At 42.7% G+C, this 24815-nt stretch overlaps 1 protein-coding gene across 2 annotated transcripts in view; it reads left to right on the top strand.

The window, feature by feature from the left end:
• The first annotated feature begins 13865 nt into the window (after window positions 1-13865).
• The window catches only part of TMEM108 (transmembrane protein 108), a 311167-nt gene continuing 300217 nt past the window's right edge, over window positions 13866-24815 (top strand). The window contains exons 1-2 of one of the 2 annotated variants that reach the window (XM_058179629.1): window positions 13866-13993; window positions 21398-21483. In XM_058179629.1, coding sequence (XP_058035612.1) covers window positions 21444-21483 — 40 coding nt within the window. In that variant the 5' untranslated portion in view covers window positions 13866-13993; window positions 21398-21443. Of the gene's footprint in view, window positions 13994-19711; window positions 19807-21397; window positions 21484-24815 lie in introns of those variants that run through there. The other variant, XM_058179630.1, reaches the window with a different exon arrangement.

The raw sequence follows: 24815 nt of genomic DNA, 5'->3' as shown, positions 1-24815 counted from the left end.
TAGAACAATTAATAAGTGGAACGACTTGCCTGCAGAAGTTGTGAATGCTCCAACACTGGAAATTTTTAAGAAAATGTTGGATAACCATCTGTCTGAAATGGTGTAGGGCAGGGGTGTCCAAAGTTTTTTTGGTGAGGGCCAAATACAGAAAAATAAGCAAAGGCCCGGGCCACACCATTGAACGGGGGGGGGGGGTGTCTAAATTTTTTTCGTACCAGTTCTGTGGGCATGGCTTATTTTGGGGTGTGGCTTGGTGGTCATGTGACTGGTGGGCGTGGCTAACTGCTCATGTGACTGGGTGGGCATGGCTAACTGCTCATGTGACTGGGTGGGCATGGCTAACTGCTCATGTGACTGGGTGGGCATGGCTAACTGCTCATGTGACTGGGTGGGCATGGCTAACTGCTCATGTGACTGAGTGGATGTGGCTATGGGCATAGAAACTACTCAGAGGGCTAAAAAAAGTAATTTTTGACCAGTCCTCACACTTATGACCATCCTCACATTTATGCCCATTGCAGCATTTTTAACAACCATATCACTCATTTCACAACTGCTTCTCTTCACCACGGTTACAAGATAGGGTGCAAAATGTAAAGATAGTTGTAGGTGTGAGGACCAGTCAAAAGTGTGAGGACAGGTCAAAAATAACTTTTTCAGCCCTCTGAGTAGTCCTTATGCACAAAATGCTGCAACAGGCATAAATGATGACCGGTCATAAGTGTGAGGACTGGTCAAAAGTGTGAGAACCTGTCAGAAATCACTTTTTTCAGCCGTCTGGGTAGTCCCTATGCACAGTTTAGGCTTAAGTATACGAAAGTTTGGTGGTTGAGACACAAAGGACTTCACAGAGATGGCTATCAGTCATTCTGGATCTCAGTCTGCTTTTGTTCTGATTTAACAGAGAAAATGTTTGTTCACATATGTATGTTGAGCCGAACAGGCTCATCATTCTTTTTGCGTGGCGTCTCATCAGAGGAAACTTGGCATGATCCAAACTCTGATAGAAGTCAGGAGGAGAGAAGCTGATGTTGACTCTTCAGAGAATCATCACATTGCATTTCAATCAGTTCTAACTGCAGACTCTCCTCCACTTCTTCTGCATCCACCAGGAAGGGGGTCGAGAACAGCTTGATTTGTTTTTCAATGACAGAAAAATCTTGAAAACGCTGGTTGAATTCTGTCACGAGAGATGTAATTACAGAAACATATTTCTCCTTTTTAGCAGAAAGGTCTGCCTTTGGAAAAGCAGACTTGATTTCAGACAGCGCAGGGAAGTGTGCAGCATTAAAGCTTCGTAGTTGTGTCTCAAACAGGCGGAGCTTTACACAGAAGGCTTTCATGTGCGCATACAGGTGTGACACCAGCTGTTCTTTGCCTTGTAGGTTCTTGTTCAGTGTATTCAGATGATGAGTGAGATCAACTAAAAATGCCAGGTCTGCCAGCCACAGAGGGTCACTCAGTTCATGAAGAGGTCGGTCCTTCTCTTTCAAAAACTTGTCGATTTCTGATCTCAGCGAATAAAACTGCTGCAGCACAGAGCCGTGGCTGAGCCAGCACACATCAGAGTGGTAGAGTACATCCCCGTATTCAGCATCCATGTCAGATAAGACAGCTTGAAATTCCCTGTGGTACAGTCCTCTAGCTCGAATTATGTTGACAGTTTTTACAACAGTGTTCATCACATCGCCCAGCTGGACAGTCTTGGCACACAGTGCTTCTTGGTGGATTATACAGTGCATCCTAACAGCCTCACCTCCGCTCTCTTTTACCTTAACGCACACCATGGATGCCATTCCTTTGCGCTCACCCGTCATGGTCGGAGCTCCATCCGTTGTTACTCCACAGAGCTTGTCCCATTTAAGCCCCATCTTTTCAACTGCCTCTGACACAGCGTCAAAAATATTTCCACCCGTCGTTGTGCCTTTTAGGCTCATCATATCAAGCAGCTCCTCCGTACAGCAAAAATTATCATCGACTTCCCGCAAAAAAATTAAAAGCTGTGCGGTGTCTGTGGCGTCTGTGCTCTCATCACATGCTATCGAGTAAAAATCAAAAGCACAAACTTTCTCTCTCAGCTGAAGTTTCAGGTTAGTTGACAAGTCCTCGATTCTCCGCACCACTGTATTTCTGGATAAGGTCATGTTGTTGAAATCCTGCACTTTTTCCGGGCACATTACTTCTGTGACTTTGATGAGGCACTGCTTTATGAAATCACCGTCTGAGAACGGTTTGCCATGCTGGGCAATAAGTTTTGCGACTTCATAGCTTCCTGCTGTGGCGTTTTCATGTATTTTGTTAGCACAAAATAAAAACTGTTGTTGAGCTTGCAGGCTAGCTGCCATTTGATTGAATTTCTGTGCTCGTTTGGCACCTATGTACGATGCGTAGCTCTGATGCTTGGTCTCATAGTGCCGACGGACATTATACTCTTTCATCACGGCAACATCTTCATTGCAAATCAAACAGACACACTTTCCGTTGAGTTCTTTAAAGAAATATTCATTTTCCCACCGTGTTTGAAATCTTCTACACTCACTTGCTATCTTGCGTTTCTTCGGTGCTGCCATTTCTGGTGACTCGTGGTAAATATTTAGGACTATATCAGAGGCCTGAAAACCTGGGACATTACAATACAGATGGATACAGTCAGTCTACTAAAAAGCAACAATATGTGGATATCATCTTCATTTAAGGGGGGAAAATGTTTCATATTCATTCATCTTGGCCAGGGGTGTCCAAACTTGGTCCCTTTAAGACTTGTGGACTTCAACTCCCAGAGGAACTCTGGGAATTGAAGTCCACAAGTCTTAAAGAGACCAAGTTTGGACACCCCTGATCTTGGCTTTTGTTTTGTATTTGGTATGAACTTGAAACTATGTTTGCGATATAGTTTTTGTCTGGAGACATTCTGCACACTTCCCCCCATCAACGCTGTTTGGCCCCTCGCTGCCCTCACCTGTTTCTCGATGGCTGTCACTGCTGACACGCGTGTCCGCCCCCTCCCTTCATTATTCCCTGCCCATGGGGTGGAGGCGCGAGGAGCCTCGCCAGGCGGCCCGAGGAAGGCAAGGGTAGAACTGCTGGGGTCAGGCACGGCCAGCAGCCTCTTTCCCACTCGCCGCCTCCTCCGCCCCCTCCCTTCATTATTCCCTGCCCATGGGGTGGAGGCGCGAGGAGCCTCGCCAGGCGGCCCGAGGAAGGCGAGGGTAGAACTGCTGGGGTCAGGCATGGCCAGCAGCCTCTTTCCCGCTTGCCGCCTCCTCACCTGTTTCTCGATGGCTGTCACTGCCGCCACGCGTGTCCGACATGGGGAGGCGCGAGGAGCCTTGCCAGGCGGCCCGAGGAAGGCGAGGGTAGAACTGCTGGGGTCAGGCACGGCCAGCAGCCTCTTTCCCGCCGCTTTCTCCGCCTCCTTCATTATTCCCCACCCATGGGGTGAGGCGCGAGGAGCCTGCCAGGCGGCCCGAGGAGGCGAGGTAGAACTGCTGGGGTCAGGCATGGCCAGCAGCCTCTTTCCCGCTTGCCGCCTCCTCACCTGTTTCTCGATGGCTGTCACTGCCGCCACGCGTGTCCGACATGGGGAGGCGCGAGGAGCCTTGCCAGGCGGCCCGAGGAAGGCGAGGGTAGAACTGCTGGGGTCAGGCACGGCCAGCAGCCTCTTTCCCGCTCGCCGCTTTCTCCGCCCCCTCCCTTCATTATTCCCCACCCATGGGGTGGAGGCGTGAGGAGCCTTGCCAGGCGGCCCGAGGAAGGCGAGGGTAGAACTGCTGGGGTCAGGCACGGCCAGCAGCCTCTTTCCCGCTCGCCGCCTCCTCACCTGTTTCTCGATGGCTGTCACTGCCGCCACGCGTGTCCGACATGGGGAGGCGCGAGGAGCCTCGCCAGGCGGCCCGAGGAAGGCGAGGGTAGAACTGCTGGGGTCAGGCACAACCAGCAGCCTCTTTCCCGCTCGCCGCTTCCTCCGTCCCCTCCCTTCATTATTCCCCGCCCATGGGGAGGAGCCGTGAGCCTCGCAGCGAACCACCGGGCAAGCACCGGGAGGCGGCCGAAAAGGGCCATATTCAATTATATTTTCAGAATTTGCTGCGGGCCAATAAAAACTGACCCACGGGTCGCAGTTGGCCCGTGGGCCATAGTTTGGACACCCCTGGTGTAGGGTTTCCTGCCTGGGCAGGGGGTTGGACTAGAAGACCTCCAAGGTCCCTTCCAACTCTGTTGTAGTGTTGTAAAGGTGAAGTGCTAACCAGAGTCCCATAGCCGTGGAATAGCTGTGGAAGCTATTCAATCAACATATCGCAGTTTAACTTTAGTTACAACTTTAGTTACAATATCATGTAGACAATTCTTCTGCAAAGTGGTAAGAGACACCAAGTCTCCAGGATGCTGGGAATCTTTTAACAAAAAGAAGAGAGGTGTCGTGTCCCACTCCTCCGCTGACAGCCGGGTCGGGGAAGTCCATATCAAGCGTGCCTCTGCAGCTCTGCCAAAGTCCTATCAGAGTTCTCAAGGCAGGCAGGAGACCAGGAAGTGACTTCAGCAATCCAAGTTAGATTTTGCCTGACTCAGAGAATGCCAGAAAGCAGATTCTTTATATAGGCCTGGGGTATGGCTCCATGACTCAGCACTTATCCAGGCCTGCCCCTCCCTTCCTTTTGCTGACGTCGCCTCTCAACTCTCTGGAAGCGAGGATCTCTCCAGCCTCCAGCTGTTGGTAATCTGAGCTCATGACTGGCCTCACATTCTTCAGGCTCACATGCTGTGGGGGAGGGATTTAGTTGCTCCGTTTGCCTGGGCATGGTGCCAGGACTGGGGCTGAAGGCACGTCAGGCCCTTCGTCTTGCTCGGCCTGTCCGGGCATGGTGCCAGGGCTGGGGGCTGGAGGCATGCCAGGACATTCTTCCAAACTATCAGCGTCTGGCAGGAGATAAGAGGGGCCCGGCTGCGGCAGGGGGAGCGAGCGAGACACAACAAGAGGTAACATTTCGCCTGTAGAGATTTGAAAATATGGACGAGCCCAATTAATAATGCCTAACAATTTCTGCCATTGAACTAAAGTATATGAACTTTGTACTTTCAGCTCAGGTAATATAAGAATGGAAGATGATTGTAAAACTTTATGCCCCAAATATGTGTAAGGTGCAGTGCGTTGTATTTTTTCAGGAGCTATATAGAGACCTCTGCTGGCCACAATGGCAGTCAGTTTTTACACTTGTTCTTCATCAAAATCTTGGCCAGCAATTAAGATATCATCCATATAATGATAGACTAAATAAGAAGGAAATTGATCACGAAAAGGTTGTAAAGCTTGATCCACAAAATATTGACATAAAGTAGGAAAATTTAACATACCCTGAGGTAAAATATACCAATGGTAGCGTTTTATTTATTTAGTTATTTAATTTATTTAATCAAATTTTTATACTGCCCTATCTCCCGAAGGACTCAGGGCAGTTTACAGCCTGATAAAAACACAAGAATAAATACAAGGTAAAAACAATATTTAAAAATTTATTGAATTAGGCCAGATTTAAAATTATAATTAAAATAATAAAAACCCCATTTAAAAACTAAATTTAAAAATTTAAAAATTAAAATTCTAGGCCAGTCTTGCGCAGATAAATAGATGTGTCTTAAGCTCGCAGCGAAAGGTTCGAAGGTCAGGAAGTTGGCGGAGTCCTGGGGGAAGTTCATTCCAGAGGGTGGGAGCCCCCACAGAGAAGGCCCTTCCCCTGGGTGTTGCCAGTCGGCATTGCCTGGCGGACAGCACCCTAAGGAGTCCCTCTCTGTGAGAGCGTACGGGTTGGTGGGAGGCAATCGGTGGCGTAGACAGTCCCGTAAGTAACCCGGCCCTATGCCATGGAGCGCTTTAAAGATAGTAACCAAAACCTTGAAGCACACCCGAAAGGCCACAGGTAGCCAGTGCAGTCTGCGCAGGAGTTGTGTCACATGGGAGCCATGAGGAGCTCCCTCTATCACCCGCGCAGCTGCATTCTGAACTAACTGGAGCCTCCGGATGCTCTTCAAGGGGAGCCCCATGTAGAGACCATTGCAGTAATCCAAGCGAGATGTCACGAGCGCATGAGTGACCGTGCATAGGGCATCATGGTCTAGGAAGGGGCGCAACTGGCGAACCAGGCGAACCTGGTAAAAAGCTCTCCTGGAGACGGCCGCCAAATGGTCTTCAAAAGACAGCCGTCCATCCAGGAGAACGCCCAAGTTGCACACCCTTTCCATCGGGGCCAATGACTCGCCCTCAACAGTCAGCCGCAGCTACAACTGACTGTACCGGGGTGCCAGCATCCACAGCCACTCCATCTTGGAGGGACTGAGCTTGAGCCTGTTTCTCCCCATCCAGACCCGTACAGCTTCCAAACACCGGGACAGCACTTCGATAGCTTCGTTGGGGTGGCCCGGGGTGGAAAAGTACAGCTGAGTATCATCAGCGTACAGTTGGTATCTCACCCCAAAACCGCTGATGATCTCACCCAGCGGCTTCATATAGATGTTGAACAGGAGAGGCGAGAGAATCTACCCCTGCGGCACCCCACAAGTGAGGTGCCTCGGGGTCGATCTCTGCCCCCCTGCCAACACCGTCTGCGACCGATCAGAGAGATAGGAGGAGAACCACTGATAAACGGTGCCTCCCACTCCCAATCCCTCCAACCGGTGCAGCAGGATACCATGGTCGATGATATCAAAAGCCGCTGAGAGGTCTAATAGGACCAAGGCAGAGGAATAACCCCTATCCCTGGCCCTCCAGAGATCATCAACCAAGCGACCAAAGCCGTCTCCGTGTTGTATCCGGGGCGAAAGCTGGACTGGAATGGGTCTAGATAGGTTGACTATTATTTAACACAGGCAAGTAAAAGCAAATTTTTCTTTGTCCTGTGGCTATAAAGCAATAGTAAAGAAGCAACCTTTCAAATCAACAACCAGTAATTTATGAGACTGTGGGATTAAATTAGGATTTGGAAGACCACATTGTAAAGGACCCATAGGTTGAATACACTTATTTATCTGGCGAAGATCATGCAAAAATCTCCATTTTCCACTTTTCTTTTTGATAACAAAAACATGGGTGTTCCATGGACTAGTGGAAGGTTCAATATGACCAGCAATCAGTTGCTCCTGTACTAGAGAATGAAGAGCAATCAATTTTTCAAAAGATAATGGCCATTGCTCAATCCAAACAGGAATAGAACAAAGCCATTTAAGAGGAAGTGCCATCATCTAAAACCAGATGAGCGTTGAGAAGAGAAAGAAGTTCCCTACCCCATATATAAGTATGAATATCTAAAATATAAGATTGTAAAGACACAGACTTACCCGCAGAAGTTGTGAGGGTTATAGGATGAATGCTTTGCCAGGCAGTGTGGACCCACCAATGCCCCATAAGGAATTAACAGCACGTTTTGGCCATTGCATGGGCCACTGTAAAAGGGAGATGACAATAACATCGGCACCTGTATCTAGCAATCCCTGAAAAGGTTGCTTATTAAGATACAATGTAAGAAGTGGCCAAAGAGAGGTGACTGGATGAAGCCCTACAGAAAGAGGTAGAGCCAAAGCCAGCCTCACCATGGGCCCTGTGCCGGGAGTAGGAACCTCATATGGAAGAAAAATAAGTTGAGCCACAGAAGAGCCCTTAGAGAGAAGTTGTGGAATATTAACCCATATTTACATAAGAATAACCCCAGTATAATCAGAATCAATAACCTCTGGAACTACAAAACAGCCGAATTTATGAGCAGAAGAACATGGTAAAATAAGACCAACTAGTCTAGAAGAAATAGGACCAGTGTACCGAGAAGGCACAAGTTTAATTTCTAAAGGAAATTTAAAATCCAAATCTTCTTGAGTAATTAAATCGACCCCAGCGCTACCGCCTGTGGCTGGGGCGGCACAGGAGAGAGAGGTAGTGTTACGGGAAAGGCACGCTTTGTTTTCTAAGATTTGATATGGCAAGCCCTCCCATTCTGCTATCTGCTGACCAGCTTGAGGTCCTGGATGATATTGAACAGGACATACAGACAACAATCCAGCTAATTCTTCCCCAGGAATAGCAGCATCCTTCTTACAAGTTTCCACCATCTTTTGAAAAGAAGATTGCAGAACAATGTCAGGAGGAGGCTTTTGTCCAGTATCATGAGGAGCAGGAGGCAACAAAACTTATTTTCGGATATGGAGGACACACCACAGCAGTAGGATACTGAGGCTGAGGAGATATTAAAAGAGAAACTTCCTTATGACCAAATGTTTCTATAGCATGGCGACATAAATGTCAAACATGCAAAATCTGTATCTCTGCCCTTGGCTCGGAATGCAAAACTGTTCCAATTTTCTTCCAGTCTGACTATTTTAAAGAGCCCTTTTCTGAATACCATAAACATTGTGAGGCAATCTCACAGAACAGCCGAAAGAGAGCATGCTGTGATACAACTGTATCATTTTTCTTAAGAAGATAAATAACTCGTCTGCATGCTTTCTTTGTTCCTCAGAAAGCGAAGACCCCATACTTACAGAAACCAAAAAATGGTTGTAGAAACCCGAAGGCTGTTGGTGCACCTATCCTTGCCGGATGAAGTAAGAAGTCCTTGCTCCTGGACGCCAAATGTTAAAATGACCCAAGGGTTGATGATGATGAATCAGACTTTTTCCAGAATTAGCAGCATAATCAGAATCAGCAGAATCAGAATCATAGAAACTTTATTGAGCAGAGCCAGAATCTTTATTGAACATTACACAAAGTTTATATAGCTTTTCATAGCTTAGCTAACATATGTGTTACTTCATTATTGGCTAATGAATCTCCAAGGCACAATAATTGGTTAGTTATTACATCATTGGCTTTCAGGCAAATATGCGTGTATGCAAGGAAGATTAAAGCAACAAATGTTTCAGGTTATAAGAGTGCTACCCGCATTCCAAAACGCACATGATGGTTACAAAGTATTAACCCATGATGAACAAAATATTAACCCTACAGAGGCAGAGGCATGGGGCAGGCAGAGGTGATCCCAATGCACCAGCCCCTTTGTCTCACTGTCTCTTGACTTGCCTGCAGCTGCACCGAACAAGCACGTGCATGGGGCCTGCCTCCCCATGCCAGTGCTGCTGCGCAAGCCTCCCGAAAGCCTCAAGAGTGAAAAAGCAAAGCAGCTGGCCACGGAACTGCTGGCTTCGGGGAAGTGGCCCAACAAGCAGAAGCACTGCACCCAGAAAGAGAAGGATTAAAATCAAGAAGTAATGACTTCTGGGCAGGTGGGCAGAGCCTCGAGCTGCCATTGCTACCAGTTCTCCGAACCACCAGCCATCATCGCTACCAGATTGGTCGAACCGGGAGTATTTCACCCCTAGCTCTGGCCACAGGCGCCTCCGACGTGAGTGAGATCAATCTGGCACGCCCACCCTGGCCATGCCCATGCCGCCCTCAAGGTCAAATACAACCCTGATGCGGCCCTCAATGAAAATGAGTTTGATACCCCTATTGTATCAAGCTGAAAATGCTGCTGGTTCAAACAATGTTGTTAACAAATGTTATAACTGTAAATATTGCCATTGGGTTATATCTGCCATTGTTATGGAGATATCTTGTAACATATTTAATATTTAAATAATATTTAAAACATATTTAATGTTTTAATATTCAGTGCTCAACGTTTTAATGTTTTTAATCTTTACATTTTTTCATGCTGTTTACTGCATTGTAAACTGCCCGGTATCACTTAAATTAGGGGCTTAAATTAAATAAATACATTAAAAATCATTTTCATCATTTATTAATTGGTCCAAAGCAATATTTCCACTTCCATTCCAATTTTTCATATCACTACTATTTAAATTTGGGTTTTCACATAAAGTCAATTTAGAATGGGAAATTATTTTTTATTAGACATTCCATTCCACAACTTTCTAACTGACATAACTGTTTCTAGAGTTGCTAGAGTTTTAGCATATTTAGAGTCCATTACTGTTTATCCAAGTGAAGGTGCTATATATGTATATTCCAAAGTTGCTAAATGACAAATTTAATAACAATTGTTGGCTTCCAATATTTAATACTTGACAATTGGTAAGCACAATAGCATAGCTCTAGATTTGGAAAACCAAACTTTATTTATTTATTGGTAATTACATTTTCTGAAAATATTCTGAATGTAAAATATTCTTGGCATCAAATAACACCATACAAATTTTCTAAGCAAAGAATTTAAAATGTCTTTGTATAGGTGAAACTCGAAAAATTAGAATATTGTGCAAAAGTTCATTTATTTCAGTAATGCAACTTAAAAGGTGAAACTAATATGAGATAGACTCATTACATGCAAAGCGAGATAGTTCAAACCTTGATTTGTCATAATTTTGATGATTATGGCTTACAGTTCATGAAAACCCCAAATTCACAATCTCAGAACATTAAAATATTGTGAAAAGGTTCAATATTCTAGGCTCAAATGTCCCACCCTAATCAGCTAATTAAGCCATAACACCTGCAAAGGGTTCCTGAGCTTTTAAATGGTCTCTCAGTCTGGTTCAGTAGGAATCACAATCATGATTGTTGTGCAGAAAACCATCATTGACACCCTCCATAAGGAGGGAAAGCCTCAAAAGGTAATTGCAAAAGAAGTTGGATGTTCCCAAAGTGCTGTATCAAAACACATTAATGGAAAGTTATGTGGAAGGGAAAAGTGTGGAAGAAAAAGGTGCACAAGCAGCAGGGATAACCGTAGCCTGGGGAGGATTGTCAGGAAAAGGCCATTCAAAAGTGTTGAGGACTTTTATAAGGAGTGGACTGAGGCTGGAGTCAGTGCATAAGAGCCACCACACACAGACGGATCCTGGACATGGGCTTCAAATGTCGTATTCCTCTTGTGAAGCCGTTCCTGATCAACAAACAACGTCAGAAGTGCCTTACTGGGCTAAAGAAAAAAAGAACTGGTCTGCTGGTCAGTGGTCCAAAGTCCTCTTTTCTGATGAGAGCAACTTTTGCATCTCATTTGGAAACCAAGGACCCAGAGTCTGGAGGAAGAATGGAGAGGCACACACTGCAAGATGCTGGAAGTCTAGTATGAAGTTTCCAAAGTCTGTGTTGATTTGGGGAGCCATGTCGTCTGCTGGTGTTGGTCCATGGTGCTTCATTAAGTCCAGTGTCAACGCAGTGTCTACCAGGAGATTTTGGAGCATTTCATGCTTCCTTCCGCAGATGAGCTTTATGGGGATGCTGACTTCATTTTCCAGCAGGACTTGGCATCTGCCCACACTGCCAAAAATTCCAAAACCTGGTTCAATGCCCATGGAATTACTGTGCTTGATTGACCAGCAAACTCGCCTGACCTGAACCCCATAGAGAATCTATGGGGCATTGCCAAGAGAAAGATGAGAGACATGAGACCGAATGATGCAGAAGAGCTGAAGGCCTCTATTGAAGCATCCTGTTCTTCCATAACACCTCAGCAGTGCCACAGGCTGATAGCATCCATGCCATGCCACATTGAGGCAGTAATTGATACAAAAGGGGCCCAAACCAAGTACTGAGTACATATGCATGCTTATACTTTTCAGAGGTCCGATATTGTTCTATGTACAATCCTTGTTTTATTGATTTCATGTAATATTCTAATTTTCTGAGATTGTGAATTTGGGGTTTTCATGAGCTGTCAGCCATAATCATCAAAATTATGACAAATCAAGGCGTGAACTATCTCGCTTTGCAATGTAATGAGTCTATCTCATATATTACTTTCACCTTTTAAGTTGCATTACTGAAATAAATGAACTTTTGCACAATATTCTAATTTTTTGAGTTTCACCTATTAGTAGCTCAGGTTGGTAGTTATGTCGGTTGTTGATTTGACCCACGAGCTTGGTGATTTGGTTCCAAACATTTCATCTCCACTCAAGGAGACATCTTCAGTGCACTTTGGATTGTGTTTATCCGGAGGAGCACTGGCCTTTATATACCTTTCTGAATCCTGATCTGATTTCAGGTTGTGTGATTGGCTGGCTGTAGTTGCTGAGTCATAGTCCTTGTTTTAAGTATCGTCTGTGTGATGTAAATTAGTGCTGCTGTTGTTGTTCAAATGTCTTCTGATGATGCCCTTTCAAAGAAGAAATAAACCAAAGTTCAGGCGTCATATATCAGATCCAATGCAGCAACTGTGAGAAGAACTATGTAAGCCAAACAGAAAGAAAATTATCAACCGGACTGCACAAATACTTCCTGGCCATCAAGAGACATTGCCTTTTATCCCTCATGTTTGTCCACTCAAAAGGACACAAATTTGATCAAACCAGGGCCACAGTTGTAACCTGGTCAAAGTCAAAGAAAGAAAGGGAATTCCTGGAAGCCTGATTTTCCACCAATAAATCAATAAACAGACACACTGACATTGATCCAATTTACACATTGACGTTGATCAACCACAATCCCGAAGGAAGCATTTAAAGACCAAAGAAGAGCCATGCTGCAAACAAAGTATAATTTCACAGTTCACAAGAAATCACATGCAGCCGATCAAAGCAACCCGAAACCATACCATGACATCATCAAGACATCCAAACAATAACACCAGCACTAATTTATATCACACAGACGGTACTTAAAACAAGGGCTATGACTCAGCAACTATAACCAGCCAATGACACAACCCAAAATCAGACAAGGACTCAGAAAGGTATTTAAAAGCCAGTGCTCCCCCAGACAAGCACAATCCAAAGTGCACTGAAGATGTCTATTTGAATGTTTGGAACCAAATCGCCAAGCTCAGGGGTCAAACCAACAACATAAACAAAGAATTTATTTTCTGAAAATATTTCAGAACTGGAATTCCTTTCAAAATATAAATTAGTCTGGGAATAATATTCATTTTGAGGCTATTCAGCTATTCCAAAAGGATGAGGTTTAATGACTCCCATTTATCGATAGTTGAAGAAGTCTCAAAGCATATATTTCCCTGGCAATTTGGGTAGTCCAAATAATAATACTGCCTTCTGTGGATTTTTTTTTCTTAGTATAATTCTTTTTGTGTACAGTAAATTGCTTAAGTAAAAGTTATTTTATTAACAAAAAGTTACATGAAGCATTGGTACAAATAAACTTCTTTGTGCTGTAATTACCTAAATAAAAAAAATATGTTTGAAATTTTTATTCCAAAACTTAAGTAGAACTGGTTTTCAGAGTAGTGCAAACATACTATATTATATCAACTTTTAATAGTTAAGTTACAGTTCAGTGTCTAATTATCTGGCAGTAAATCTTGCAATCTCATTTTTAGTATGGGACTTTTTTGTGCATCTGTATTTAACAATGTGCTGTTTATTAAGATTTATTTATTTGTCCTGATAAAGTATTAAATTAACTACAGTGAAACCTGTTTGCTTTTAATGTAGTGTTTATTGGCAAAATCCCAGCGAAATATAAGACATTCGATTTCAGCCCATTTAAAAGTAATCTAATATTTATAAATTGTTACAGAGTTTATAGCATTTGTAAATCTTGCTTCTAAATTCTGTAATAACCAATCCGTGCTACTTTAAATATCCTCATTTCTATTCAGTCACTTACCTACTCCGGATTCCATTGGAAAGATGCAAGCCTCCACCTTGGAGCGCTTTCTGTATGTTTTCACAGCACAATTCTTTCCAAGCCTCATTCCCGTTGTCTTGCCTGTTGTCAATCGAGAAATGCCCACACGTTCTACCTGGTGACATTTATCTGCATAAACAAGAGGAGTCAGTCTCCCCACTCGTTCCCATTATATGACCCAACCAAACTGGGAGCCGTAGCACAGATCTGACAGAAAGCCAGCGTAAGAAGGACCGAAGGATTGGCCAGCGACAATCACATGACAGATGCTAGGCAACATGTACTATTGGTCTTCTGGGTTGCTGGCAGCTCGGAAGGTGTCGCGAGTTGTTCTCCTATGTAGATGAAGGAATCCCGGTTTCTTCTCAACACTCTGGGAAAGCTCTGCGCGGCATTTCAACGGAGGTAAGCCACATAGTCCAGCCATGATAATATCCTTAAGGATCTCTCTCTCTCTCTCTCTCTCGCACCACTATCTTTGAAGCCTGTTGAATCTTTCCGGCAAATCCTCCCGCTTATAACACTCCAGATTTAGAGCGGTCTACAGCGGACAGCAAATCATTTATTCGGCGATCCCCTTCGGGTTGATAGAATCAATGGCATTTTACTGACAGGATGCAGGTTTTCTTACAGATTTGAATATCAGATTGACTATGCAGCGTATTGTAAATATTAGTCAGGATAAAGAAAATTTGAGTTCTGCTCCTCTCAAGAAATGGTTACTATTCCAATATTACAGTATACTGTAATATTTACTTATATGGGGGGGGGGGGTTAGAGGTAGAAATGAAAATTTCTCTGGGAACAGATGTTTGTGATAGGTACATAGTTAAAGAAGGAAAGGATTTTTCAGCACTAGTTCATGGATTAGTATCATTTGCTCCCTAGTGTTTCTAAAATGTTTAACATGCTATAATAGGAAAACACATAGTACTTGGAGCGTCATTCATTCTTCTCAGATATGATACCAAGTGATCATTGTCATTTGCACAAGTGTTTCTATGACTGATTTCAAGGTTATCTGGAATGTGCAGATACTAAGCTAATTATGATAAACTTAATCTGGCAGAGTTAAGCTTTCAAAGATTCTTTAGATGCCAAGAATTCTATTGGAAATTTTTATTCAATAACTCAGGAATTTTGTAATCCTGTTAAGCAGTAGAGACTTTACTTCATGCTTGTAAATTAAAGTTTTGAGCTATATGCCAGATATGAAGAATATATAGTTCTTCATATATATTTTCAAGAGGAGAGAGATTAAATAGGTAAATAAATAAAAAGAGATTACCGAAGAAAATCCTATTAATTTATTACAACCAAATTAATAAATCATAAAGCAGTTAAAGGTGTAACATTAAAATATATTTTAATGCAATATTAAATTAAACTAAGTTAAATTAATACAATTATCCCCCTCCTCCATCTGTCTATTAGCTGAATACCCATGCTCCACTATGAAACTATGTAATCGGGCTTGATAAATTGACACAGCTTGAAAATCAATGTGTAATTATGATCTGCCATTCCTCTCCCCTTGTCTCCTTCAGCCTTGCCCCAGACAAGCCTATCCTATCTGATCCCCCTTCCTATCCCCGTCTCTCTCTCAGGCTTGCCCCACCGAAGCCTCCCCTATCCTATCCCATCCCCTGCTTGCTGCTGTGAAAGTAAAATTGAAACTGAAATTCCTATTTTCTGTTTGAGTTTTGCATTTGGAACAGATTTCTTTTCAGGTGGGGAGGGGGAGTAGAACTCTTTAGCATCAGAGGGCTGTTTGGAAAGTGAAACAGTATTTGCTGTGTGAGCAAGAAGGAGACAGGAAGGAGCCTGGCCCTGCCTTAGCTCAACGGTTTTGTAGTAAAGCTGCTTGCTGCTGTGAAAGTAAAACTGAAACTGAAACTCTTCTCCTCTGCTTGTGTTTGCATTTGAAACATATTTCTTTTCAAGTGTGGAGGGGGAGTAGAACTCCTTAGTATCAGAGTGTGTTAATAATAATATAGGAAATACTAATGCTCTGATGGTCATTTCAAAAAATCCTTTCCTAGTGAGCATAGACAGACAGACAGATAGACAGATAGATATAGATATGTCAGGGTATGTAGATTTAATAGCTATAAGGTGATGAGAGGTTGTAAGCGGAGGCAATTGGAAGCTGATGCAATGGAAATGAGGCAGCAGGGTTACTGCCACTTTAAGAATCTGGGTAAGAAGCTGCCTATATAAAAGAAGCCATTAGAGAGTAATTCCCTTCTCCTCATGTTCTCTCTCATTATGTATCTCATTGCTCTCCTTGTGTCAGTAACTGTATGATAAACTATTTACCACACTATAAGTCTGTATATATTTAGCTGTTAATTATCTAAAGCAGTGGTAGTCAATCTGGTCCCTACCACCCACTAGTGGGCGTTCCAGCTTTCATGGTGGGCAGTAAGGGTTTTGTCGGATACTGAACCACTTTCCTTTTTTTTTTTTATTTAATTGACTTTAAAAAAAAATTTCATAGCATTATTTAAAAACATTTTCATTAGATTTTCATAAAATTCCCCGTGACAATTTAAATTTCTGAAAATATACTATTTGTTTTGCCCGCGCATAAGTTTAGTTCACGTTACGTAAGTGAAACTAAATGGCGCTATAGTGCAACCGCAAACAAAAGAACCTCGTCCCAGAATAGCTCACGCATCTCCTCCCACATCACCCAGCTGTAACAGACAAGCAGAAGCTGGTAGCTGGTGCCTCCCCCCAAACCCAATCCACGATGTTCGAGAGGCATGCCCAGACGACGATACACAGCGCATTATTGTGGAACCAGTGGGCAGTTAGAAAATTTTACTACTAACAGAGATACAAAAGTGGGCGGTAGGTATAAAAAGGTTGACTACCCCTGATCTAAAGGCTCTGTGTGCTATGTTTTGCTCCTGGGTTTATCTCATATACTAGTCACGCTGCCTAAACTCTGACAGGTTATGGGCCCAGTCCAGAGAGAAGGCAATAATAACTAGAGAGTAACTAGAGGAAAGAGAAATCCCAGTGTGAGCTTGCACTAGAGTAAGTGGTTTAAATTGTGGTTAGCAGGCAGCATGGCCTCTGTCAGTGTAATGGGAGGAAATTTCTTGGTGTCTCGGCTGAATGAGACTAATTACCTGTCCTGGAATGTGAAGATGGAGATGTACCTAAGGAGGGAGGAGCTGTGGACTATTGTTACTGATCCACCAGCAGTCCTGGATGATGGGGATCGGAGAAAAAATGAAAAGGCATTAACCAGCATAAACCTTGCCTTGAAAGATAGTCAGCTAATACCCATGAGGGGTCTCCAGTCTGCAAAAGAGTGCTGGGAGGCGTTGCACAGCATGTATGTTAGAGAGACTGTGGACAGTAAAGTGTTGCTGACTAGGAGGCTGTATTAAGGCACAGCTGAAGCCAGGGAAGTGTGTGTCCACACATTTGCAGAACATTAGACAGACATTCCTCGAGTTGGAAGAAAAAGGAATGAAATATACAGAGGCACACAAAGTGTATGTAGTGCTTAGTTTCTTGGATAGTTCATGGGACATTCTTGTGAACAGTCTTGAGTCTGTGCAAGAACAGGACTTAACAATGGCAACTTAACGTTGGTGTACTTGACTGGTACTTGTTGGAGGGGGAGCAGAAAGGGCTGGAGAGACCACCAGGAAAGGTAGGAGAGAGCGTTCAGCATAAACTAGCATCTGGAAAAGTTCAGGATGCCGGCAGAGCAGCTGAAAGAGTTAAATTTGTGAAGAGATGCTACACGTGTGGTCCTACTGAACATCTCCAGAGATGCTATCCTGAGAGGAGGCACAGAAGGGCAGCGAGACAAGGGAGCAGAATTAATCAGCAAACATGGAACGGTTCTCCAGCATCGTTTTCCCTGGTAGCGTCAATGACTGAACACAAAAGGAATGTGTGGTTGTTTGACAGTAGGGCAAGCCAACATATTGTTAATGATCCACATGTGTTTTCTGGTTTGAAACCAGCAAGGAAAATGTGGGTTAGTCTGGCTGATGGACGGAAAGCTGCTGTAAAAAGGGAAGATAATGTGTATGTACCAGAAATAGATGCTACATTTTACAACGTGTTATATGTACCTGCTTTAGAGAATAATTTATTAAGTATATCCATGTTAGACAGGCAGGGGTATGAAATAATATTTGCTGGGGGTGATTAAGAAGAATGGACAGCATGTACAAGGTGTTAAAAAGGATGGTCTGTATGTTCTGGGAATCAAGAACATGATTGCGCACATGTACTTAAAAATGTTTCTACACATGACAACTGTATACACTGTTACAAAGAAGATTAGGGCATGCAAGTTTTAACGTGTTAAGGAAAATGCCGGATACAGCTGAGGGGCTAAAATTAAAGAAATGTAATGCATATTTGGATTGTTCTATATGTAAAGAATCAAAAACTAAAATGAATCCTGTAAGTAAGAAAAGCACTAGAACTACAAACAGGGTATTACAATTAGTTCATGCTGATCTGATTGATCCTATGACACCCTCTTTAGGAGGTAAGATATACGCATTAGTCATAGTGGATGATTACAGTAGATATGGATATTGTTATTTATTGAAAAATAAGACTGACGTATTACAACAGTTCAGGAAATGGGTAACACTTCTTACAAAATTTGTTAGTTTGGTGATCCAGGAGATTTGTGATTGTAATTTTATTTGCTCTAATAGACATAACTTGGGGAGTCTATCAGTCTTCATTTCATTGACTTTGAACCAATAGTTATATGCTCTTAATTTTGGATAGTGCACAAATTGTCTGAATTTCCAATTCAGCCCTAATTGCTGCAACAGTTCTTGGATCTACAACCAGAATATGTCTCAAATGCTGGGACTGTGTTTGTTCTGGGGCTGTGGTTGACTATAGACCCCAAACCTCTGTTCCATATAAGAGTGTAGGGGTAAACTTAGCTTTGTATACTTTAATTAATGGGGCTAGGGATCCTGGGTAACTATGGTTCTTTAATTTAAGCAAGTCCAAGTCTTGGAGAAGATTATGCCTAAATATACAAGGGTGTTAACCTGTTCAGTTGGTTCACTATCTTATTGCCACTTATGTCTCTGATGATGTTTTCCAAACAACATTATTTTCTTTTTAGATTTACTAATGACTAGGGCAGTGATGGCTAACCTTTTTGCCATCACATGCCAGGAGGCGGGGTGGGAGTGGGTCGTGTGAATGCTTGCCCACATCCATAATTCTATGAGCCCCGCCCCTGTGCACATGACCCCCCCACTACATGATGGCCCAGTAGGTCCATTTTTCTCTCTCACTTGGCTCCAGAGCCTCTTTAGGAGTCTGGTGATGGCGAAAACAGCCTCTCCCCCCGGAGGTCCTTCGGAGGCCAGAAACGGCCCATTTGCCAACTTCCGGAAGGCCAGTTTTTTGCTATCCTCAGCCTCCAGGGCCTCTCTAGGAGTCTGGGGAGGGCAAAAACAGCCTTCCCCATCCCCCTGAAGGACCTCCGCAGGCCAGAAACGGCCCATTTGCCAGCTTCCGATGGGCCCAGAAGGCCTGAAAATCAGCTGGCCAGTGCGCACATGCGCGCTAGAGCTGAGCTTACAAGCCCACTGATACGAGTACGCGTGCCACAGGTTCGCCATCACGGGGTTAGGGAGTTATCCTGGCAATAAGAGCTGAATCTTCTTAATAGCCTATGTAATCCTACTGTCAGGTTCCAGAATAAGAATAAAGGACATAAATAAAACAAACCTGGTTTGCTGCTGCTGCCTTTTATTTCTGACACTTACTGAATATCCAAAAGAAACTATTGTTAGGGCTACCTGCCCGTATTTCCCATCACCCTTTATACATTGCACCCGTGCACTTATCCCCAATCCCAAACATCCATCCCTTCCATGTGATCCCGAATTATTTGCAATGGTTCTATGCCTTGGTATTCAGTTTGTGTTATGCCCCTTAGTTGCAGCCTCTGGGGCTGAATTCATCTGGGGGAGATGAGCCAGTCACTGCTCTGCCACTAGCCAGAGCAGGGCATTGCCAACATGATTCAACTGAAACAAAGGGACAGAAGGGGACTCCATCTCCCTCCGGTGCTCCCCTGATGACATCACTGCTGCACAACTGCCTCTTAGCTGTTCGGCAGCTACATGGCTCCTCCATGGCATGGCGGACCTCCGTGAACGTTGGGAAGCCTCACCGTCGTTCATCTCAGTCCCCAGCAGGTCAGTAACATAGCGTGCAGCCCCCTGGTCGCATTACTTTTGCGGTCTCTCAAGAGCCATTGAGAATGGTTATTAAAAAATAACCTTCTTCTGGGCAAGCTCATACGAAGATGGATCCAATCTAGCATTCAAATCTCCTAGTAATACCACTGTGGACTGAGGGTTCAATACAGATATATCATCTAGGATAACTTCCAAGCCCATCCAGTATTCAGAGTTATAATACCGGGATGTGTTTGGAGGGATATACACATTTACCAGTATTAACTTGAACTCTTCATATCCAAATTTAACAGATAGGAAGTATTAATTCTTGTCTTTGTTATATAGTTTCTCCCCCTGCCATTGCAATTGTTGCTTTATAAGAATGCATAGCCCACGAGAGGATCTCACTTTGTTTTTTGAGCTGGGGAGGCCCATCCCTAAAAGTGTGGCAGTTGTACTGGTTCGTCCACTTTGGTTAACCAGGTTTCTTGAAAGGCTATTACATCAAATCTACGGAGAAAGCTCATTAGCCCACTATCATCCATCCTTTTCCAGCCAGCTATGTTCCAGGTCAGCATCTGTATGGGGTTCCTGGAGGGAAGGTGGTCTGGCTTGGTTGGTTGGCTAGATGGTATAAATGCCAGATATCAACTTGAAGTTGGAGCCAAGTCAATATCATCTATGCTTTCCATATAAACACAGTTATTGGGAGGTTCGATATTTATCCTCGTGGGTTGCATAATTTGTTATTGCTCCTTTTTATCTTGCTTTCCAATGTGCCTCTGCCCTTGCTCAAAGAATGCAATTTTTTTCAGATGGGCAAGTACTCCGTCTTAAATCTATGAATGTAGGTTTATGTCCATTTTTGGAGGGACGTAGCTGAGGATTCATCTTGTGAGAAGATGTTGTGGGAACTTCTAAGTCAAATTAGGATGGAAGCTGGATTATATAGAATTTTTTTATTGGCCAAGTGTGATTGGACACACTTATGCATATGCTCTCAGTGTACATAAAAGATATGTTCATCAAGAATTCTAAGGTACAACACTTAATGATAGTCATAGGATACAAATAAGCAATCAGGAAACAAGATCAATGTAAATCGTAAGGATACAAGCAACAAAGTTACAGTCATACAGTCATAAGTGGAAGGAGATGGATGATGGGAACGATGAGAAGATTAATAGTAATGCAGATTTAGTAAATAGTTTGACAGTGTTGAGGGAATTATTTGTTTAGCAGAGTGATGGCATTCGGGAAGAAACTGTTCTTATGTCTAGTAGTTCTGGTGTGCAGTGCTCTGTAGCATTGTTTGAGGGTAGGAGTTGAAACAGTTTACGTCCATTATGTTTATGTCATTGTCTTGTCTGCCATCTCCCCTACTTGGGGTCACCAATCAATTTGCATATTCTCTTTTTTCTTAAAACTTACTCTGGCTTTCTGGCTACCAATGTATAAGAACATAAAATTCTATTTTTGGCATTTCCCTAGTATTTCTTCTGAGCCACTTTGAATTACAATGCAGAATTTGAGAGGGGAATAAACTGGCACTGGTTTTTTTTTCTTGTTTTTAAGTTAATCATACATATCTTTCTCTGTCCCTTAGACAGAAACATGAATAGATTGCAAGACAACCAAGAGCAGATGATACCATGAAGAGAAGTTTACAGGACCTCTATTGCCAAATGCTTAGTAAGTAAACAGTTATAAAGATTTAATTTTATACTTTCCTTACCTGGAGGAAAAGACCACATGTGCACTTATATGTATATATCTCTTAGATACATTTCTGTGATGTTCATGTTCAGCTTTTATTTCTATTGAGTTTATTTCCATAAAAAATATACAGCCATAGTGAACTAGCTAAAACTCAGGATGTCTGCAATTTGGCAACAGAGCAAAAAAAAAAGAAAGAAAGTTAACCAAATACATTGATGTTTATATTCTGAATGTGCTCAGCTTTAAATGATAATGAGAATTTTATCTCAATGTTGTTGAACTTTTTTATTTTAATAATGTTCAAAAATGTATTTGGTTTTATCTCTGTTACTTATCTCAAGTACCTCTGTTTATCTCTGTGTTCTTCTATTTTGGGAAAGATAATATAAAATAATTTATTGTCTGATATTCTGCCTCCCTCCATGTCTAAACAAAAGGCACCTGGTTGTATACAAAAAAATACTGTATTGCAAGAAATAATGTACGATCTGTATGTGTGCACATGTGTATGTGTGTGCATTTGTATCTTCCATTAGATATTTTAGAGCAGGGGTGTCAAACCAAAGGCCCGCGGGCCAGATCTGGCCCGTGATGTGGTTATATGTGGCCCGCGGGGAAGCAGCAAAGGGCTGGCCTGGGGCACCTCAGACTGGCTCAGGGTAACCAGGCACTGATCTATAACCTGCTGGCGGCCATCTGAGCCAGAACGCTTTTGGCTTAGAGCTAGAGATTCATGACTGGCAACAAGCGCGGCCTGATTGCTGCTGGAATCAGGCCGCGCTTCTATGGCTTCTATGGCCTCTAACAAGCTCTCTCTTTGTCTGTGCTTCTCCCTTCAGCTGCCTTTTCCAAGGATGGAGCAGTTCTTTGCAAAATGCTTGTAACTTTTCTTGGCTGGCTGGAGGTGGAGTTGATCATTCTGTCGAGGTTTTAGTAACTGCACCCACCCTTTCCCTCCCCTTAAGAGGGAAAGAGGCAAGCTTTCTCATTGGCAGCGTTTTTCTCCTTTTGTTGTGGTGGTTGTTGTTAATGCTTCATGTGTGAGGTTCTCCTGTTCTCCACTCTAATAGTGGTTAACAAGTGAAGCGGTAGCTTTGCACATCTGATTTGATCCACAGAAAAGAATTAAAAGGGTGTTTTTTGCTATTTTTTATTTATTTTTATTTTGTATTTTTCATCAAATATGTATTTTATGACAGATACAAGTGTAAACTTAATTATAAATACATGAAAAGGATACAAATAAAAGAAAACATTAGGAGAGGGATGGTAGGCATGCTGTTGTGTTTAAGCACGCCCCTTAAAGACTTCTTAGAAATGGGCTGAGGTCTATAGTAGACAGTCTTAGGTTAAAATTTTGGGGGTTTGAGGAAGAAACCACAGAGTCAGGTAGTGCATTCCAGGCATTGACAACTCTGTTACTGAAGTCGTATTTTCTGCAGTCTAGTTTGGATCGGTTTACCATGAGGTTGTATCTATTGTGTGCTCTTGTATTGTTTTGGTTGAAGCTGAAGTATTCATTGGCTGGTAGGACATTTTAGCAGATGATTTTATGTATGATGCTTAGGTCAGACCGAAGATGGTGAAGTTCTGAGTTGTCTAAACCCAAAATTTCAAGTCTGGTGGCATAAGGTATTTTGTTGCGAGCAGAGGAGTGGAGGACTCTTCTTGTGAAATATCTCTGGACTCATTCGATTATATTAATGTCCGATATGCAGTGCGGGTTCCAGACAGATGAGCTGTATTCAAGAATTGGCAAAAGTTTTGTATGCCCTGGTTTGCAGTTCAATATTACAAGATTAGGTTAACAACTCTTAATGCTTTTTTTAGCAATGCTGTTATAGTGAGCTCTGGCACTTAGATCATTTGAGATGAATACTCCAAGGTCTTTGACAGAGTGAGTGTCGTCTCTTAGGTCGTATCCACCCAGGTTGTATTTTGTACTCTGATCTTTTTTGCCAATGTGTACGACAGAGCATTTGTTGGTTAAGATTTGAAGTTGTCAATTGTTGACCATTCTGACACATAGTCAAGATCTTTTTGTAGAGTAGCAGCATTGTCAGTGGTGTTGAATAATTTTACATCATAAGCGAAGAGAACGCAGTTGCTTATAATATGATTGCAAAGGTCATTTATAAAAAGAGTGCAGGTCCTAAAATGCTGCCTTGGGGGACACTGCTGTTAACAGGTGCAGGATTAGATAAGATGTTCCCTATTTTGACTACTTGTTGCCTGTTTGATAGGAATGCATCTATCCACTTATGCAGGTATCCGGAAATGCTGTAAGATTTTAGTTTTAGAAGTAGCTTGTCGTGTATCACTGAGTCGAAGGCTTTACAGAAGTCTATATAAATTGCATCTATTGATTTACCCTGATTGAGTTTTGAAGTCCATATGTTTTTGCAATGTAATAGTTGCAGACTGCAGGACAATTTTTTTCTAAAGCCAAATTACTCCTTAGAGAGTAAGTTATTAGTTTCTAACTAGAGGGTAATGGATTAGTTTATGATTGATTCCATGACTTTGCAGCTGACACAACATAATGAGATTGGTCTGTAATTATCAACTAGGCAGGGGTCACCCATTTTGAAGATAGGGATGACCGTGGCTAGTGATCATGTTAGTAAGGAGCTGGTTCTGAAAGATATTTCGTAGATTATGCTAAGTAGTTCTGCTATGGTGGCTGACAGCTTCTTTAGGAAGTACGCACATAATCTATCAGGACCAATCAATAGAGATGGTTTTAGATTGCGTAGTGTCTTTTCAATGCATCTTCTGTGAAATCGACATGTAGTAGATTGTTGTGATTTGCTTCTGCAGTCTGTTTAAAAGATTAGTCTCCCTTTCACCATTCACTTAAGCAGAAGCTTTAAAAAGAAAGCCCAATGTTGTGATATATGCCTTGCAGCATGAACTAACAAATTCAGTATAAATGTTTACTGTGATTTTTTTTTCTATGGGTGGCCAGAATAGAAAAATGAAGAAAATCCACTGATTTTAATGTAACTAGTACTATGTGTATAGATTCTGGATTGCAGCTAACGTTACCAAACCCATATCCCATTGAAATCAGTGAAACAAGTTCATCATGAATTTAGATCCATTGATTTCATTAGAAGTAAAGTTCAAGTAATTATGGGATAGAGAACCTATTACCATCCAGATGTTGTTGCTTTTGAGTTCTGTGATTTAGCTTTAGTCATGTCAGGTGGAGATGTTAGGAGGTGAAGTCCTACATTATGTGGTCACTGTTTCTTTTTCTCAGAACTAACTCATTTATTTATTTCACTGAAGAAAACCTATTT

This window comes from Ahaetulla prasina, chromosome 4 (assembly GCF_028640845.1).
Source record: "Ahaetulla prasina isolate Xishuangbanna chromosome 4, ASM2864084v1, whole genome shotgun sequence".
NCBI lineage: Eukaryota > Metazoa > Chordata > Lepidosauria > Squamata > Colubridae > Ahaetulla > Ahaetulla prasina.
The sequence above is the reverse complement of the archived record's forward strand: the minus strand, read 5'-3'. Positions and strand labels throughout refer to the sequence as shown.